Source organism: Oryctolagus cuniculus, chromosome 9 (genome assembly GCF_964237555.1).
Source record: "Oryctolagus cuniculus chromosome 9, mOryCun1.1, whole genome shotgun sequence".
NCBI lineage: Eukaryota > Metazoa > Chordata > Mammalia > Lagomorpha > Leporidae > Oryctolagus > Oryctolagus cuniculus.
Window position 1 is genome coordinate 32,794,983 of NC_091440.1, and position 21,013 is coordinate 32,815,995.

Consider the following 21,013-nt stretch of genomic DNA (forward strand, 5'->3'; position numbering starts at 1 on the left):
AATGGGGTATCGCGCAGGACGCCTAGAACCGGGGCCGGCCGGCTGATGGAGACGCTCTCATGGAGCTCTGCCTCTCAAGGTAGCTTCATGCTCACTCGCCACTACTGTCTTAGAGGAGAGGCTGCGGCTCCCGCCTTTTCCAGCAGTCAGCGGCCTTTCCCCTTTTGTTTAAAAAGAGAACTTTTACTCATTAAGGGGACTCAACCGTGAAAAAGCACAAAGGCCTCAAGTTACGCAAATACGCAAAAATCCAACCTTCGCACTCGCTCAGGGCTCTCCCGTCGATCTTACGTCTCTTCCCAGCAGGCTCTGGGAGTCACCGCGAGACTTCAATAATTCTCGCGAGATTTATCGGCAGCCATCTTCTTGGGGGTGCTGGGAGCCGGGAAGACCCCCCGAATCGTTCCCATTGAGCTGTCCTTCGTCTCCGCCTTTTTTTTTTCCCCCCTAACTTTTGCCTCTTCTGCGTTGCCAACAAGCACCTATTCCCGAAGCTGAGAGAAAGGCCGGGTCTAAGCGCGTGTCGCGCTCCCGCTCCGGCAAGGCTTGCTGGGGACCGGAGAAGGGGGAGGGCCGGGGCAAACCGTTGCTGCCTCAGCCCGGGCCCGGGTCCGGGGAGGGGAAAAGCTCCTGGCGCCCCTTGGACTCGTGGCCTGCGGCGGTCCCCACGGAGCTGCTCGCGGGTCGGGACTCGCGGGAACCTGCCACCGGCGCCTCCCACCGCGGCCCACGCGAGCGGCGCGCGGAGGAGGGGGCGGGGGCAGCGGCGGCTGTAGCGGCCGCGACCTGGGCGGGCGGAGGAGTGTGACCGGCCTCGGGGCCGCTGTGGATGGTTTCTAAAATGATCATTGAAAACTTCGAGGCACTCAAGTCCTGGCTCAGCAAGACTCTCGAGCCCATGTGAGTATCCGGGGTATAGCTTCTTGCAGGGATGGCCCTGGGAGACTGGCGGACACACGGATCTGTGCAGTTTTCCCCAGGTGCCTATGGTGGAGGCCGAAGCGGGGAAGCGAGGTCCCAGGGCCCTTGTGTTTTCTCCTCCCCCTTCACCTTCGCTTCCCAGGTTCAAGATACCCCTGGGAATCTGAGCTGAACTGTATTTTATCTCGGAGCTGGGCCTCGAACCCGTCCATTCCTCCTGCTAATGTTTCTCCGTTATATGTAGTCTGACCCTCTCCCCCTCCCCCCCAACACACACCTGTATTTTCTGTGGGCCTCAAAATCAGATTATTTTAGTGAATTCGAGGATAATCTCCTTCCTACAGGCTATTTTACCTTGTTTCATTAAATGAATTGCCTGCCTTTTTGTACGGATTAAGACCTGGTTTTAATCGCTCACGTTTCACGTAAATACAGTCCCTGAAATAAAGGCCACGTCTCCCATGTGCCATCTGGCTCGTCTGCACCTCTCTTAACTGACTGAAGATGTAACAGGTGCTAAGGTGCCCAGTAAAATTCCCCTTTCCCGCCTACACGTTCAATCGCTTGGAAAGGAGGAAGAACATTTAATCTCCGTCCATATGGGGAATTTAGCAGTTTTAAGTGGAGGCTATGGAGGAACTGGGGGCAGGGGTGGGGAGTAAGAGGGAGTTAAGAGCTCTGAAATATCTTTAGATTTGAAAATTTAAGAACTGGTTTAAGGATTTATTAGTGCAAAATATATCTTGGACCAAATGCTGTATTAGATTTGGTTAGTTTACAATAAAGAACCAAAATGCAATGTTCTAATATTACTAATACAATATATTAATCACCTAGTGTGTACTGTGGGAGGCTTTGAGGATGGAGGTTTTAAATTTCAGCATAAACAGGACATAATAGGCAGATAAGATCATTTTAGATATAGAGTTATGATCTTTGTAGAACTAGAGGATCATATAAAAGGGTAATTAGATTGAGAGCTTCACTTCACATTTGATGGTCAGGGAAGTCCTCTTAGTAGAAGGCGTTTGGGTAGCACCTAAGGAGGTGAAAGAACCATCTAGGTGAAAGACTGGAGGAAAGAACCTTCTTTGCCGAAGGAAGGCAAATGCAAAGGCCCTGTAGCAGAAATGGTTGTGAGTTTCAGGAAGAGAAAAAATTGGCGGTGTGGCTGCAAGGAGCTTTTCTGATGAGAGAATTTGGAAGACATGAAGTTGAAGAAGGTGGTGGTGGTGGAGATGGAAGTCATATAGGCTCTTTTAGGCCTAGGTCAAGAGTGAGGTTTTGATTTAAAGTGTAATGAGAAGACATTAAGTGATTTAAAGCAGTAAGGACTGATGTGGTTTTGTTTTCACCCTGCCTGCTTTGTGGGCAAGAAAGGAAGCAAGGAGGTTTTTCTGCAGGGTGTTGCAGGGAAGGTTGTGGATAGTTGGCACTGGAGAAAGAGGAGAACCAAATATGTTTTCTAAGTTGATTTGATAGAATTGGTAATTGGTTTTGGGAAATGAGAGAGGGAAAATCAAAGATGATGCCTAAGAAGTTAGGACTGAGGAACTGAATGGGTGATGGTAGGGAAGGCTGAGAGAGAACAAGTTCAGAGTGGAGAGGAGTGGTGGTTGGTTTTGATCATTAAGTTTGAGATGGTTCATACATCTAAATAAGGCTTCAGGTAGTTGGGTATCTGAGTCTAGAATTTAGACCAGAACTAGAGAAACTTGGAGTCATGCAGATAGTACTAGTATTTAAAGCCATGTGCTTGTGGGAGATATCTTAGAAAGAATGTGTAGATAGGGAAGAGAAGAGGGCCCAAGACTAAGGTAGGAGGAAACTTTCCCCATTCAAGAAAGGGCCAAATGAATGAATGTCTGAAGTAAGAGCGGAGTTAATTTGATGGGATGCTGCAGAATGTAGGCAGATAAGTGACCCTTAGTTTTGACAGGGTGAACACCATGGGTGATCTTAACAAAATAGTTTCATTGGCAGGAGTGGTACAGATAGAAACCCGTTTCAGTAGGCTCACTAAAGTGTGTAGCCTTGAATAGGGGTTGACAGGGAGAACTCTGGGGCCTAGTGGCTGGCTTTGAATGCTGCAGCTGCCATTTACCAGCTGTGCAGTATTGGGTAAGTAACTGCCTCCATGTCCTATTCTGTTAAATGAAGGATAAAATGAAATATAAAGAAAATTTTAGAATAGTGCTTTGTGTATAATTAGCATTCAATACGAGTTAGGTGGCCAGAAAATTTTGGAAACTTTTTGTTGAAATAGCCTTTTTTCCCAAATTTTCTAAGCATTTGGTTTTCAAATTTAAAACTTAAACTTTCAGTTTCAAACCAGCTTTATTACATTTTTTTGTTTTTCACTAACCTAAAAGAGAAAGCCATTAATAGTGTGCATGTGTATAATTTTTCCTGAGTTTTATGAAACATAATTCATGTGTTAGAGCCTACATGACTGTAGTGCTGCAGTCATTTATGTTGTCATAAAAAAGGCACTGCTTATGCTTGTTGATCCTTTTTTGTTGTTCAAGATACTATCTATTTTTTAAAAAAATTTTATTTAAGGTATTCGTTTTGTGTGTTTCATATATACAGATTTAGGAACATAGTGATACTTCCCATCCTACCCTCCCTCCTGCCCACACTGCCACCCTTCTCCCTTCCTCTCCTATTCCTGCTCTTAATTTTTACAAAGATCTATTTTCAGTTTACTCTATACTCATAAAATTAACACTACACTAAGAGTGTTTTTTTCTTCATATTATTTGTTGAATTCAGTGTAGGGTGATTTTATGATCCTTTTCTAATGTGATAAAATTGAGCCCTTATCCAAATTCCTGTCCATTAAATTGCATTTCACATAGATTCCTTTGAGTGATGACTTATAAAAGCTAATCCCAAATAAGACTAATGGTTTCTAAACTTGGTTTTGTGAAATTTTGAGCTCTGTTTGCTGTCTAAAGGGTCTTTGTGTGTGTGTGTGTGTGTGTGTGGTTATACTTTAACATTGAAATTGCCAGAGAAGGAGTATATGAGGGACCAATGATAAGCTATAACTTGAAACTTAAGTAGAACTTTTTACTACTAAGGTTTTTAACTTTACCTGAATTTTGAATGTGTTAATTCAGAAAACTGTTTAATGTGCTGCATAGTGTTATTGGTTACCATTTAGCAGGGAGTACAGCTGTTGAACAAGTAATTACAAGACTCATGAGTATCATGAAGAAGGCCAGAATATATGTCTGGGGGAGGTCAGGAAAGACTTCCCATTTTATCATAGCTTGGGAAGATGAAGAACAGTTTGTTGGGACAAAAAGATGGGAAAGGAAACCTGTGAAAGCATTTTAGGTTTTAGGGAACAGATTGTGTGAAGGTCCTAAAAATCAAAGAAAAAAAGATTTTTCTGGAGGAATTGAAAGATACTGAAAAAAAGAGCAAGGGTAAGAATAGCAGTGGATAGAGAGGATCACACAGGACTTGTTGCTATAAGGGGAAATCAGTGCAAGACTTTAAGGCAGATGAGTTTTCCAAGGGTTTTTTTTTTTTTTTTTTTTTTTTTTTTTTTTTTTTTTAAAGCCTGGTTCTATTTTCAGCACAAAATAAAATTCTGTAAGTCTATATTTTATTTGATTTTGTGTTCTCTACAGGGTTTTGACTTTATAATGCATTATCAAGAATGTAAATATTATACTTGTCATTTGAGATACTTAAGATGTTTTCTCACCTTTACCATTTGCTGACATTCATTTCTTTTTGATAGTATGAAGACCTGGAAAATATTTAGGCTCTTTTTTTTTTTAAAGGTAATTTTTTTTTTTTAAGCAGGTATGTTTTTCTATATTTTAAAATAGGCTGGCCAGCACACCGGGTTCTAGTCCCGGTCGGGGCGCCGGATTCTGTCCCGGTTGCCCCTCTTCCAGGCCAGCTCTCTGCTGTGGCCAGGGAGTGCAGTGGAGGATGGTCCAAGTGCTTGGGCCCTGCACCCCATGGGAGTCCAGGATAAGTACCTGGCTCCTGCCATCGGATCAGCGCGGTGCGCCGGCCGCGGCGGCCATTGGAGGGTGAACCAACGGCAAAGGAAGACCTTTCTCTGTCTCTCTCTCTCACTGTTCACTCTGCCTGTCCAAAAAAAAAAAAAAAAAAAGGCTTACATGTAACTAAATGTGGTAATTTAATAAAGTCATGGACTTTTTTAAAATCTGAAAAGACACCTCAAGAACTATCCAGTTCCATAATTTTTAAGAAAATAAAATGGAGAGGAATATAGACCTAGTGGCATACCCAGTGTTTATAAGCTTAGTAGTAACTGAATGCCTGATTTTTTGCTTCTTCTACTCTGTAGTGCTGTAGAGGTAGTATTGTGTAGTTGAAAGAAAACAGGGTTTGTTTCCACGTAGATAAATGTTCAAATCTCAGATCTGCCATTTACTACTTGAGCAATGTAGGCAAATGAACCTCCCTTTTCTTTATTGACATAAGAGGGAGAATTTTGTTTTCTTCTGCAGTTGAATAAGATGAATATTTAAGAGCCTAGCTCTTCCCTCCTCCTCAAATACTGGTTGATTAAACAGAAGTATGTTACATTAGTATTGATACTGTTACTCTTGTTACCACCACTCTTGTTACTATCATGTAACATTTGTGTGCATTCTTGTTAAAATGTTTCATATTACTTTTAAGTTTGGTGAGGTAAGCATTGTAATCTCCGTTTTGCAGGTGATGACACTGAGGTACTAAAGCATGAAGTTAAAGATATTTTCCCATAATGATTTAAATTCAAGTTGAAGTTAAAGATATTTTCCCATAATGATTTAAATTCAAGCTATCTTCTTTGAGAGGCAGGAAGGGGGGGGGTGGGAACTGATTGACTCTCTCCATTTGCTGGCTTATTTCCCAAATACCTGCAATAGACAGGGATGGGCCAGGCTGAAGCCAGGAGCCAGAACTCAATCCATATGTCTCTCATGTGTGGCAAGGGACTCAACTACCTGAGCCATCACTTTCTGCTTCCCAAGTTGCATGTTAGCAAGAAGTTGGAATCGGGATAGAAGTCCGGATACTCCTGTGTAGGATGTGGGTGTCTCAAGTGTTATTTAGACCATTAGGCCAAATGCCTGCCCCTAAACTTGAGCTTTTGGATTCTGGAACCAAAAACGTTTTTAGTTTACTACTACTAAGTGTGCAGCCTTGGTATTTTCTTTCCAGTTGCTGTATATGCTTTGTTAGTGTTACATTTTCATAGTGGAACTACCATTAAGAAATAGTCAAAGTTCTAAATAAAGTGTCGTGGTTATTGATGTTTTAAAGAGTTTAAGACAGAAACCTCTTTGGAGTTTTTGTATCTTCTGCCTCACCCATGCTTGTTACTGCCATGTTAGAATTTTATTTTTGTTTGTGTATTATCAGGAGTGTTCTTATGGGTTTGCAAATTTTTACCCCTTAACTTTTGATTCTGTTTGCCGCCTTTGATCTTTTCCTTGTCCATCTCTACTGGCTCCTTTCTGCATAGTGAGTTAATTTCTGATTCCTTGAAGAAGATAAACTCAGTGACAGTAGCCATGAAAAATACTGAAATTTTATTTCTTGGCTTTTCTTCTACTCCTTGTTCCCTCTTCATTTAGTCAGATTTTATCTTTTAATCTTACTGATATTGCTTAGTAAAGAACTCACACTCCTTATCTAAACTATTGGAGTTTATTTCCTGGCAAATCTCCCTGTCTGTTCCTTTTTCCACATTTCCCCTTCTGACATGGATGCCTAACCTATTTTTTTTTTTAATTTATTCAAAAGGCAGAGTTACAGAGAAGCAGAGGCAGAGGCAGAGGCAGAGGCAGAGGCAGAGAGAGAGAGAGAGAGAGAGAGAGAGAGAGATATCTTCCATCTATGGTTCACTCCCCAGATGACTGCAATGGCCAGAGCTATGCTGATCAGGAGCCAGGAGCTTCCTCTGGGTCTCCCACATGGGTGCAGGGTCCCAAGGACTTGGGTCATCTTCCACTGCTTTCCCAGGCCATAGCAGAGAACTGGATCAGAAGTGGAGCAGCCAGGACTCGAACCAGTGCCCATATGGGATGCCAGCACTGCAGGCTGTGCCACAGCATTGGCTCCAACCTACCCTTCTTTATATCCTATTATTATTGCCTTTTGTAGTAGTTAATTGTTTTAACTTCATTATTAAAGTCTTGGGCACTTAAAAGCAGACTTCAACTCTTAAGATTTATCTCTCTTCCTGTTCTGTACAGCACCTAGGACAGAGCCTTGAGTGAAATATGCACATGAGTATTAAATGCTTTTAGTGGAAATTTCTAGTTTGCAAATTTATAATGTAAGTAGACAGAAGAGGTAGCTATTTAGGCAAAACTATAAAGTCCATCCTACCCTGCCTTAAATTTATTTCAGAGATACATGATGTGCCACAGAGTCAGGTCTGGGTCAGGCTCAGGCTGAAGCTAGCAACCAGTCACTTAATCTGGGATCTCCCACGCAGATGGCAGAACCTCATTACTTGAACTATCATTGGTATCTCCCAGAGTCTGCATTGCAGGAAACTGAAGTCAGGAGCTTAGCCGGGGTATCAAACCTGGGTGCTCTAATTTGGGTCTTGGATATTTTAAGTGCTAGCCTAACTGCCCATTCCTAATCCGATGAATTAGTTGGTGGAAGAGTTGATATTCTGCAGTTAATTAGTGGCTAAAATATTTTTCAGTACTCTCTTCATTCTCGTTACCATGTTTCATTGCTGCAGTCTTATGTAGCTTTTCCATCTGAGTGTTAACTCATTAAAATATATTTAGCATTTTTTATATGTTTTAGCACTTTGGCTTATACGACTTCTCAAATAGAATTATTTTATATGTATAAACCAAAAACCAGGGATAGTATTATGAGCAAAGTGGAAAAATAAGAAATTCTCATGTTTGGTGTGTATATATAATGAGAATGACTAATTCAAGCTTGAGCTAAATAGCTTCTAGGAATTTTTTTCTTTCTTTCTTACAATTTGTCTTAGAGAAAAGAATGAAAGAGAAATTTGTAACGATAAACCCTCCCAAACACTTTCGCCCTCTTACTACTTTATTTCTGTGGAAAATCCTTTTTAGTTTACAAAAGCAGTAACTTCTGAAATAGGTACGTTTATTTTTAATTTAGGGTTATATTTAGTATCTTTTGCCTGTAACATCATGGAGTAAGTTTAAGATTTGTTACCCAGTGATTCTTCCTGAGGTATTGTATCTATATACAAGCAATGTTTTGCAGTTTTTGTGTAGGGTTCTTAAAATCTGTGTTAGATTTTTTTTAACCTGGCTTATGATGCTTTACAAGCAGCGTTTTAAAATATTTTCCGATTTTTATTTTTAGTACATAGAAATATAATTGATATTTATGTATTGGCCTGTATTCTGCAACTTTACTAAGTACTTTTTATAGCTCTGGTAGTTATTTCATAAATTCTGTTGGGTTTTATTGCACCATTCATATAATCTGAAAATGACAGTTTTACTTTTCTGATTTTTATGCCTTCATTTCTTTTCTCATTACATTGGCTAGAAACTGCAAAGTTGAAGTGGTAAGAAGGAATATCCATCCTGCTCTAGTTCCTAGTCTTAGGGGAAGAGTTTACTGTTTCATTATTAATTTATATCAGCCTTAATTTTTTTGTAGTTGTCTTTTACTAGGTTAAGGAAATTATCTTCTTTCCCTGAACTTGTTGTTCTTGTCATGAAAAGGTATTGAATTTGTAACAATCTTTTCTTTTTTTTTGCATTTTTTGAGATGAATATATGAAATTTTTTCTCCTTTTGTGAACTGGCATATTAAATGTTTTTATTTTCAGATGGCAGGCCTACCTTACATTCCTGAGATGAATCCTGCTTTGTCTTGGTGTATTGTCTTTTTAAATTGATATTGTTGGATTTGATTTGCTATATTATAACAAGTGGGGGAAGTATTCTGTCTTTTTGTTTTTTTTTTTTTTTCCTGTATAGCTTTATATGGGATTATTATAGGTTTTTCTTATAATGTTTGATATTCTTTGCCAGTGAAGCTGTCAGGGGCTGAAGTGGTTTGTTTGTTTTATATGAGGAATTTTATTTACATATCATTGTCTTTAGTAGTAGGTATAGGTTTGTAAGTATTCTGTTTCTTGTGACACTTTTGGCAACATGATTTTTCTCTTAAATTGCTAAGTTTATTTTTTTGAATGCTGTATTTTTTTTCTTAGAGTTACAGTTTCTTTTATTTCAGAGATAGAGTTACAGACAGAGAGAGGGAGAGACAGAGAGAAAGGACTTCCATCTTCTGATTCACTCCCCAGATGGTCGCAACGGCCAGAGCTGAGCAGATCCAAAGCCAGGAGCCTACTTCTGGGTCTCCCATGTGGGTGCAGGAGTCCAAAGATTTGGGTCATCTTCTACTGCTTTCCCAGGCTATAGCAGAGAGCTGGATCAAAAGAGGAGCAGCCAGGACTTGAACTGGTGCCCATATGGAATGCTGATGCTGCAGGTGGAAGCTTAGCTTTCTAAGACACAGCACCAGCCCCATATTATTTAGTTAATAGTTGTTGAGTTTATTGTGGTGGTCTCCCCTTTAATTATTTAATTCTAACTATTTAATTATAATCATATTCTTTTATTTTCTTGATTAATTTTGCTAGTGGTCTGTCAATGCTATTTATCTTTAAGGAACACTGTGAGCTTTTTTCTATTTCAACATTTTCATTTCCTTTTTAAAAACTATATATTTAAAAGGCAGAGTGACAGAAGGGGTAGAGAGATTGAAATTGATCTTCCATCTTCTGTTCACTCCCCAAATGGCTACACCAGCCAGGACTGGTCTAAGCATAAGCCAGGAGCCTTCTGAAACCAGGAGTCTGGAACTCCATCAGGTCTCCCACATGGGTCCCAAGGATTTGGGACATCTTCTGCTGGTTTCCTAAGCACATTAGCAGGGAGGTGGATTGTAAGCAGAGCAGCTGGAATTTGAACTGGTACTCTGATATGGGATACCAGAGGCCTAGGCATCAGCTTAACCCATTGTGCCATAGCACCAACCCTTGGGAATTTTTTTTTTTTTTTTGACAGGCAGAGTGGAGAGAGAGAGAGAGAGAGACAGACAGACAGACAGACAGACAGATAGAAAGGTCTTCCTTTTGCCGTTGGTTCACCCTCCAATGGCCACCACGGCTGACGCGCTGTGGCTGGCGCACTGTGCTGATCCGAAAGCAGGAGCCAGGTGCTTCTCCTGGTCTCCCATGGGGTGCAGGGCCCAAGCACTTGGGCCATCCTCCACTGCACTCCCTGGCCACAGCAGAGAGTTGGCCAGGAATAGGGGCAACCGGGACAGAATCCGGCACCCTGATCGGGACTAGAACCCGGTGTGCCGGCGCCGCTAGGTGGAGGATTAGCCTATTGAGCCGCGGCGCCGGCCAGGAATTTTTGTTTTTTTGTAAGATTTATTTATTTTAAAGGCATTTAGGTCAATCAAGAGAGCACATGTGTGCTTCCATCCACTGGTTCACTCTCCAAATGGCTGCAGTGCCAGGGTTGGGTCAGACTGAAGCCATGAGCCTGGAATGCCATCCATGTCTCCCACTTGGGTCATCTGCTGCTGCTTTTCCAGGAGCATTTGTATACAGGGAGCTGGATCACAAGTAGAGCAACCGAGACTTGAACTGACATCCATGTAGGCTGCTGGTGTTGGTATTGTAGTCAGTGGCTTAACCTGCTATGCCATGATGCCAGCCTTCCCTTCTCCCCCTGCCTCAACCCTGGAATTTTTTTTTTTTTTTTAACAGGTAGAGTTATAGACAGTGTGAGAGAGAGAGAGAGAGAGAGAAAGAGAAAGAGAGAGAAAGGTCTTCCTTCTGTTGCTTTGCTCCCCAAGTGGCTGCTATGGCCGGCACTGCGCTGATCCAAAGCCAGGAGCCAGGTGTATTCCTTCTTATAATTTTAAATATAATTCGTTAGTAATCTCTTAACATTTGTTTATTGTGTTTGGCAGTTTAATAGAGCATAATTCAGATGGTAATGGAAAAGTAGAATTAAGAAATAAGTTTTGGTGGAGGTGTTCAGTTAAAACACCATTGGTGGGCCTGGTGCTGTGGCGTAGTGGCTAAAGCCACCGCCTGCAGAGTCGTCATCTCATGTGGGCACCGATTCAAGTCCCGGCAGCTCCACTTCCGATCTAGCGCTCTGCTATGGCCTGGGAAAGCAGTAGAAGATGGCTCAAGTCCTTGGGCCCCTGCACTCAAGTGGGAGACCCAGAAGAGGCTCCTGGCTCCTGGCTCCGGACTGGCGCAGCTCCGGCCATTGTAGCCAATTGGGCAGTGAACCAACAGATGGAAGATTCTCTGCCTCTGCCTCTGCCTCTCCTTCTCTCTGTGTAACTCTTTCAAATAAATAAATAAATCTTAAAAAAAAAAAAAAAACAAACTACACCATTAGAGACACCTGCATCCCATATCTAAGTGCCTGGGATCCTCTGTCAATTCCAGCTTCCTAATGCATACCCTGAGAGGCAACAGACGATGGCTCAAATAGTTGAGAGCCCGCAATGAGCTGCAAGACCTGGATTGGGCTCCTGGCTGTTGCAGGCTTTTGGGTAGTGAACCAGTGGATAGATCTGTTTGTCCGCCTTTTAACTACATAAATATAAGTTTAAAATATTTTAAAGACAGTTATTTTGGTATAAAAGTTTTTTTAAATCCATGCATTGTTTCTTCATAATTCACATTATGCATAATGCACATAATGCACAAATTCATGAAAATGAATTTTTGGAGACCCTGCATGTGTGTGGATTTCAGAGATTATTTTTTGCACCAAGATAATTTTGTCTTTAATTCCATTTTCCATTGGCTTTTAGAAGTATGCTCATAAAATGCTTTTTATGTAATCATATTTAAAATTTCTGATTTAGCAGAACAATTTATCTCAGATGAAGAAACTTAAACTTTAGTCCTGAGATTTGTGAATGGAAATGAGTCTAACAATTTCTCCTTTTTAAGGAAAAATTTTTTAACATGATTGCGCTAGCAATATTAAAAAAAGGAAACTTAGAAGTAAATGTGTACCATTTAGTGCTACACAGTTTTAGCCAGGCCTTTTGTTTGTTTACTTTTAAATATTTGAGAAATAGGCCTAATGGGTTTATTTGACTCAGCCAAGTTGATATAACAGAATGACAGCATTAGGGGTGTGTGTGTGTGTGTATTTTTCCCCCTAGTCATTGGCGTTATTTCTCGGATAACTTTGCTTTATCTTGTTCATGAAAGAAAATGTCCCCTGGCCTTTTTTCTCCTCTTAGTAACTGAAGGGATGTACCTCAGATAATCTAGTTTTAGGTAGAATGTGAGTTAACTGAAGTGGTGGCCTTTGAAATCAGCCTCTTTCCCAGAGAACCCACCTCTTCCTCAACTTGGAATATGACTTGGAATATAAAATATATTTCTAAATGAATTTTTTTGGTTGGTTCCTGTTTGTAGTTTCTGATTTTCCTTTTTGAGAGAGTTCTGTGTTACTGTGGGTCCGTACTTTGCCCTTTGGGTTACGCTCTTTGCCCTGAATACTAAGCCTTTACATTGATTTTTTGTGATCTAATTATTGAATCTTGGAATGTATGAAGATTGACTTACCTTTGATTTAGACACTTAATAGGTAATTTGTAAGTAACTTACATAAAGCAGTGCTTCTCAGGTGTGTGTGAGGACTCCTGTGATCTTTTTATGGAATCTTGTGAAGACCTGATTTTTCTTTTTTGTTTATGTATATGGCCAGGTTTCCTCAGGTACTTCAAACAAAATAGCACAGCAGATAAATTATAAAAGCAGACATAGACTTATCTATCTTCTGTTTGGCTAGGTGTTAAAGATATTTGCAAAAATGTGAAATATCACTATTCTCATAAAATGTTTTAGAAAATAAAGGGTTTTTTTTTTTTTTTTCATGTAAAAAACCCAGTATTTTCTTTCAGCTGAGGCTGTCAGTAATGGAGTGCTATTTATCCCTGAGCTGTAGTGGGGACATGACCCAAGCTGGGAAAGATGAGTTTAAAGAAAAAAAAATATATTTATATATATGATAAGTTGTAATGGATGTAATGTTATTCTAAACTAACAACTTTCTCAGTTTTCTTAATATTGTAAATATTGATAGAATCTGTTAAAGTAAAAAGCTCTTTGGAATTCTGATTTATAAAGCATAGAGGGATCCTGAAACCAAAACTGTTGAGAGGAGAATAAAAGAACTGTGTAAATAATTTTCAGTGTTATGATAACTCATTGTGATAAGTTTGAGCAGTGTTTTAAGAAATGAATTGTGTGATGCTCATGGGGATATGTCATGTTCAGATATTTTGGTGGTGATTTTATTTTGTATAATGAACTTAAATCTTTGCTACAACTAATCATCATAAACAAATGATCTTTTTTGCCTTTTTATTTGAATGAAGTGACATAATAAAAAATTTCAGTGTCTGTATTATTTGTCATAGTGAAATTTGGAGGTTTAATAGTTTAATACTAAATATAGAATTATGATGGTAGGCACTGTGTCACAGTAGGTTAAGCTGTTCTCTGGGACTCCCTCATCCTACTTTTGGAGTGCCAGTTAAACTGCTGGCTACCCTGTGCTTCTGATCCAGCTTCCTCATTAATGAGGAACTACCACCTTTACGTCTGGTTTCTGCCTGGCTCAGCCCTAACTTTTGGGGACATTTGAGAAGTGAACCAACAGATGGAAGATACCTCTCTATTATTTCTGCCTCTCAAATAAATAAATAGGTCTTAAAAAGAATATGAAATCATGACTTTGATGCAAATTAGATATTTTTCTTGAATATAAAATGAAAATTTGGCAGGAACAGATGTGGGTGTATATCCGTGTTCTAAAGTTACTGAGTTAACATATTTAAATTTAATTTTTAATTCCCACTACCACCTCCAGCTCCTCGTTTTCAAGATTACTGAAAATGGAAGCTTGGGTTCAATTCTATCAGTCATCTTCTACTGAATTTCTAATGCTTCCAAGAAACTTGAGCAAAACAAACTTCTTTTTGGAATATAGTACTGGAGTGCTTTAGCTTTCTTTACTTTGCTGTCTCAATCTTATTTTGAAAATCCTAAATTAAAACTAAAGCATACAAAAATGACAAGTGTGTTAGAATTTATTTCTAGGAGTGATTTGAATCATGGTATTTAAACTACTGAGGTTTGGGAGGTTTTATTATAACATTTGACTTTCTGATTACTTCGGTTTCTTTAACTTATTTAGTAGATGCAGTTCCCTTCCCAGATACAGCTAGGGGAGATTAACCCTCATAAATGATCTCTTCTATGCTTTTAAGGGTGTGCACTTTTTTTTTAATTGAAGTTTTATTAGCTGTATAAAGTTTTATTTTTATGCCTATAAAAATCAATGGTTTGAATGACTTCATAGTAATATGCATATTTAATTTGTCAAAGATTGCTAAGGCAGTTTATTTGAGATGCTTGAAGAGTGAGCCATGTTATTCAGATGTTTTTAGTAATAACTTTACTGCATTTTGCTGTACTCTTGTTCTTCATATGTGTTCTGTTAGGCCTCCACCTCAACTGTTTGTGTTGAGTTAACTTGGCCAGGGGTGTCTTTTTCTAGAATCTGAAAGCATGCTTGTTCTCCATTCCAATCCCTGTCTAAATTCAGATCCCTGTTTAAATGTCACTTCATCGGAATCCTTCCCTGATGATCTTATCTAAGATAGTAACTATTTAATCACTTTTTCCCTCTCTTCTGTTTTCTTCCATCTTTCCCTCTTATCCTTGTTCCTCTACGACATTTTATCCCTTTATGTTATGTACATGACAATACATTATAATGTGTATGAATATGTGTATATATACATAGGGTATGTCTCCTCCTCCCCAGTATAAATCTGTGGGAGATGGTCTTTAGTTTTTGTTTGTTTGTTTGTTTTTTTAAAGATTTGTTTATTTGAAAGAGTTACACAAAGAGGATAGGCAGAGAGAGGGAGGTCTTCCATCTGCTGGTTCACTCCCCAGTTGGCTGCAATGGCCGGAGCTGCGCTGATCCAAAGCCAGGAGCCAGGAGCTTTTTCTGGGTCTCCCATGTGGGTGCAGGGGCCCAAGGATTTGGGCCATCTTCTACTGCTTTCCCAGGCCATAGCAGAGAGCTGGATGGAAAGTGGAGCAGCTGGGTCTTGAACCGGCGCCCGTATGGGATGCTGGTGCTTCAGGCCAGGGCTTTAGTTTTTTGAGTTGTGTCTTCAGGGTGTAGAATAACATCTGACATAATAGGTGCTGATTAAATGTTATTGAATTATGACTGCAGTATTTGAAAGATAATCACCAAACCCCAAATAACCAGTCACAAAGCCAAGTGTTGTGAACATGGAAAAGGAGTTTTTGATAGAAATGAACTGTTGATTTAGTGAGATTAGTTCTTGTATTCCTTCTCCTTCAGGTACTGTTAGGCCCAGAGGCTGCACACATTAGTAAGATGTTCTGTTTTTGAATTCCCATAATTTTTTTGATAAAGCTCTTCTATAGTTTGCAATTTACCTATAGGTATAGATAATTTTTAAAAATTAGTTTTCTAATATATAATCAGTAATGGAAAAGAATATTGTATTTTGTATAGGTTTTTGCACAATATCTTTTGAACAAAATTAAACCTGAAAATTATACTTTTTTGGATTTGTAGGACATTTATTGTCCATTCCAGATTTTTTTATTTATTTTTTTATTTTTTTGACAGGCAGAGTGGACAGTGAGAGAGAGAGGCAGAGAAAAAGGTCTTCCTTTGCCGTTGGTTCACCCTCCAATGGCCGCCGCTGCCGGCGTGCTGCGGCCGGCGCACCGCGCTGATCCGATGGCAGGAGCCAGGTACTTATCCTGGTCTCCCATGGGGTGCAGGGCCCAAGTACTTGAGCCATCCTCCACTGCACTCCCTGGCCACAGCAGAGAGCTGGCCTGGAAGAGGGCAACCGGGACAGAATCCGGCGCCCGGACCGGGACTAGAACCCGGTGTGCTGGCGTCGCAAGGCGGAGGATTAGCCTAGTGAGCCACGGCACCAGCCATTCCAGTTTTTATCTTGCTAAGGCCTCTTCAGTTTATGCTTAAAACCATTCTAATGATAGAAAACTCCTTTGCTCCAGGTAGTTTACTCTGCCTTTGGGAGGCCTCTGATTATTAACGTCTGTCTCTATTTTAGGCCAATTTTTTTTTTCTATTTACTGGTTCTAATGATATACACATGGAAAATATATTGAATTAGTATAATAATTTTTCCTTGTGGTAGTCCTTCACTTTTTTGAAGACTTACCAACTTTTCTCAGACATTCAGTTCTTCAGGCTGTGGGTTCCTAGTAAGCTGTATTATAATGACATCTATTTTACTGTTATGATCATTTTCTAAGAATTTGTTCATGATTATAAAAGGTGGTATCTAGAACTAAAATCGTAGTGCTCTATTGCAGCGTTGTTCTCTCACTAATTCTCAGTTTTCTATTTTCTATTGCATCTTTATGACTTACCATTCCTCCCAACTACTTCATATAAGTTACTGTTAATTAAAATACTCAAAGTGTTCATCCCTACCCTCACCCATCAGTTTTCCACAAATGCTATTGGTAAGTCAGGTTTCACGCCTTTCTTATTTTGTAGTTTTCTGGTTTTCTTTGGTCTTCTCGACCCCCTCCTCCCCATTCCCAATGCATTCATACAGAAGAGTAATTCGAGTTACAGTGCTCTTTGGTCACTATCACTCATGATCAGATTTTGTTTTATTTTTTTAGAGATGAAATAGTAATGGAACATAGTGAGAATTTGGTCTAAATTCTAAGTAGGTAGAAAGACTTTTAATACTATTTCTTAATGCTTAAACATTTTCAAAATATGATTACTCCTCCCTACCCTTTGTGATATACATGAAGATTTCAGTAACATTAAAAAAAATTGTTATTTGAGAGGGAGAAAGGGAGAGAGCAGGGAGCACTCCCACCTGCTATTTCACTCCCCCCAAATGCAAATTCTATTGTTTTGCTATTAAGTGTGAAATTATGAGTCTTGCTTCTACTATACAATTTGAACTGTAACAAATTTTTAAAAAATTATCTGGGGGCCAGCCCTGTGACAAAGCAGGTTAAGCTGCCATTTGCAATGCTGGCATCTCATTCAAGTGCTGGTTTGAGTTCCAGCTGTTCTGCTTCCTATCCAACTGCCTGCTAATGTACCTGGGAAAGCAGCTGATGGTGGCCCAAGTGGTTGGAACCTTGCCACTTATATGGGAGACCAGGATAGAATTCCAGGTTCATGACTTGCCTGGCCCAGTCTGGGCCCATGTGACCATTTGGGGAATTAACCAGCAGATGGAAGATTGATTTTTCTGTGTGTCTCTGCCTCACTCTCACGCTCACTCTCTCACTCTCTCACTCTCTCACTCTCACTCTCACTCTCACTCTCTCACACACACCCCCCCCCCCACTCTCTCACTCTCACTATGCCTTTAAAATAAATAAATGATTTTTTAAATATGCCTTTCAGGCTATTTAAAGCATTTAGAATTTCTGTGTATGGTAGTTTCTTGTTGTGGCTATTGGTTTTTGATTCAGTTCAAATTGCTTCCTGCAGAAGATATTGATCAAAGATGGCTCAGAATTTTTTGGCTTGCTGTATTGAACTAATTTTTGGACCACAATAATTCCAAAATTTACAGAATTTTTCTCTCAGAGTATTAGCTCCTAACATTTTAACTCACTTTTAGAGTGTCCTATTTGAGAAATGATTGTGAGGATGGAATAAATGTATTTATTTAAGAGAAATGGAAAATGACAAGTCCTAAGAAAGGCCACTATTAAATTGAAAATTCACAATAATCAAATGATATTCAATCAAATGTTAAGATCTGGATTCAATGTAGAGATTCCAAATTTGATAATAGCCATTAAAATAAAACATTATAACAGTAATAGTAATATGTATCATGATTTCTAGTAACTGAAGTATGTTTAGCTTGATGTCTCAGTTGATGTCTGGTCAATTGTGCACATTTCAGTTGCTTAACATATAAGTATTGTTTCATGGTCCGTTATAACAGTTTTACCAGATTGCTAAATGCTAGCATATTTTGCCTCTCTAGATACATCATGAAGTTTTTGCCCCATGTTTTCATGTTATTTCATCATAGACAAATATTTCCATGCTCATTATGATAAAACATGAAACTCTAAATAATTTTCATTGTATTGTAATGAAAAATTTTTTTTTAACAGGCAGAGTGGACAGAGAGAGAGAGAGAGAAAGGTCTTCCTTTGCCATTGGTTCACCCTCCAATGGCTGCCGCGGCCGGTGTGCTGCGCTGATCCGAAGGCAGGAGCCAGGTACTTATCCTGGTCTCCCCTGGGGTGCAGGGCCCAAGTACTTGGGCCATCCTCCACTGCACCCCCGGGCCATGGCAGAGAGCTGGCCTGGAAGAGGGGCAACTGGGACAGAATCTGGTGCCCCGACTGGGACTAGAACCCAGTGTGCCGGCGCCGCTAGGTGGAGGATTAGCCTATTGAGCCGCGGTGCTGGCTGAAAATTTTCTTGATATAAGTATATTCCAGTACATTTTTGAAAGAAAGTGGAAGTCTTAAAAAATCATGTAGCACTGAAATGGATTTCTTAAGCTTTTTGTTTAGAATAAACTCACATAAAGTTTTTGTAAATAAATGGAAATAAATTTATGAGAAGATTTGATTCATAATTGCTGATGAACAAATTACCCTGAAACTTAGTAGCATAGAAGACATTTGTGATTCCCCTGTTTCTAGAGTTCCTGAATTTAGAAGCAGATAAGCTGGGAATCTGACCTCATGAGATGCAAGCTATCAGTCAGGAAAGCAGTCTTAGGGTTCTTTTGGGACTTTAGAATCTGCTTCCAAGCTCACTTAACTATTGGTCTATGGCAAGAGGCTTCAATTCTTTGCTAGCTATTGGCTGGGACCCTATTTCATTGCCACTGGGTGTTCTCCATTAGGTTTCTTAAGTGTCTTTAGGACGCTGTTGCTGATTTCTCTAGAACACATAATAGGGAGAGAACAATGAGGACACTTCAGTGCCTTTTATGACCTAGTTCTAGAAGTCAGACATACCATCATCTCTGCCATATTCTGTTAGAAACAAGTCACTAAATTGAGCCCACTCTCAAGGGGTGGGGAATTACAGTTTTGAAGGGAGGGGTAAAGAATTTGGGAAGTACTTTAAAATCACCATAATGATGCAGATAAGGAAGTCTTATACTCTATATGATAAATTCTATTCTAGTTCCTTAATAAAATAGTTCTCAACTCTGACACTATTATAACCTGTGGAACCTTTATAAAATACAACAAAACAAATTGAAGATGGTTGAATTATACCTGTTCACTTGCAATTAGGTTTTTTTTTTTTGTAGGTGATTCTGTTGGTATATCCCAAATTCTTCACTGTATTTAAGGTATAGCTTTGATTTAGTGACATTATTGCTATGCTTTTATTGAACTTTTATATTTTAGATATGTATAGGAATTAAAAGATTTTGGTATGTCTTGCATTATTTTCTAGCTTTAATGTGTATAGATTATTAATATTTTAGCATTTGAACTTTGTGTAGAACATGAAATCTGTATCATGTTTATATTAGAGTTAAAATTGCTAACAGTTATTACAAAAACAAGCAATAAAAATGAGTTGAAGGATGTTGTGTCACATGTATCATGTGTGAATCTGTTTTTCTTCAAATGAACTATTTATTCTTTTCCTCACTACTCATTTGAAATTGTGTGTCTCTCTTGTGACTCCCCCAATATCTTATTTCTTTTTTTACAAAGCTGTTGCTGAGCCTTTTTGTCTTTAATATCCTTGTAAAATCAACAGGTTTCATTTTTGGTGCTCAGTTAGTTGTCACCGATCAGGGAGAACATATGATGTTTGTCCCTTTGGGACTGGCTTATTTCACTCAGCATGATGTTTTCCAGATTCCTCCATTTTGTTGCAAATGACCAGATTTCATTTTTTTTTTACTGCTGTATAGTATTCTATAGAGTACATGTCCCATAATTTCTTTATCCAGTCTACTGTTGATGGGCATTTATGTTGATTCCAGGTCTTAGCTATTGTGAATTGAGCTGCAATAAACATTGAGGTGCAGACATCTCTTTTATTTGCCAATTTAATTTCCTTTGGGTAAATTCCAAGGAGTGGGATGGCTGTTGAAGTGAAATGGACACTATGAGAAACAATGACGTGATCAGCCCTTGTCCTGACTGTTGAGGAACAACTTATTACTTTATCCCTTTTAGTATTTTTTTATTCTTCTTAATACTATTGGTTGAACTATTTAATTAACACACAGTTATTCTTAGGTGTTTAACTGAAAAGTGATCCTTGTTAAATATAAGAGTGGGAATAAGAGGGAAGAGATGTACAGTTTGGCACATGTGCAATCAGACTTGCCCCAAATGGTAGAGTTAGAAATGTGCCAAGGGATTCCAATTCAATCCCATCAAGGTGGCATGTACCAATGCCATTTCACTAGTCAAACTGATCAGTTTTAGTTCATAATTGGTCATAATGATAGGATTAAGAGTCAAAGGGATCACATAAACAAGACTAGTGTTTGCTATTACTAACTGATAGAATTAAAAAGGAGAGAACGATTCAGCATGGGAAGCGGGATACACAGCTGACTCATAGAATGGCAGATGTCCTAAATAGCACTCTGGCCTCAGAATCAGCCCTTAAGGCATTCAGATCTGGCTAAAAATCCCATGAGAGTATTTCAGGCATGGAAAGCCAAGACACTGTGGAAAAAAAAAATGACCTAAATGAAAGATCTCTGCAAGTGAGATCCCAGCGGAAAGAACAGGTCATCAAAGAAGGAGGTACCTTTCTCTGAAGGGAGGAGAGAACTTTGGAGAATGAGATTTAGGTTTAAATCTTCTTTTATATAATTGCTGTGTTGTTTTGGTCAGTCTGCCAAATTTTTTCCCAAGTCTCTTTCTTCATCAGTAAATTGAGAGGTTAGTGAGTATGTACAGCTAGGAGTGGAGTGCATGGCACAGACAGATTTAGTAAATGTT

The 21,013-nt window shown here is 39.3% G+C and overlaps 1 protein-coding gene across 21 annotated transcripts in view; it reads left to right on the forward strand.

The window, feature by feature from the left end:
• The first annotated feature begins 349 nt into the window (after window positions 1–349).
• RBM26 (RNA binding motif protein 26) overlaps window positions 350–21,013 on the forward strand; it is an 86,461-nt gene continuing 65,797 nt past the window's right edge. For 19 of the 21 annotated variants that reach the window (XM_051850561.2, XM_008260084.4, XM_051850569.2 and 16 more), the window contains exon 1: window positions 350–900. In XM_051850561.2, the coding sequence (XP_051706521.1) occupies window positions 830–900 (71 nt within the window). In that variant the 5' untranslated portion in view covers window positions 350–829. The remainder of the gene's footprint in view (window positions 901–21,013) is intronic. The other 2 variants (XM_070048395.1, XM_070048399.1) reach the window with 1 other exon arrangement.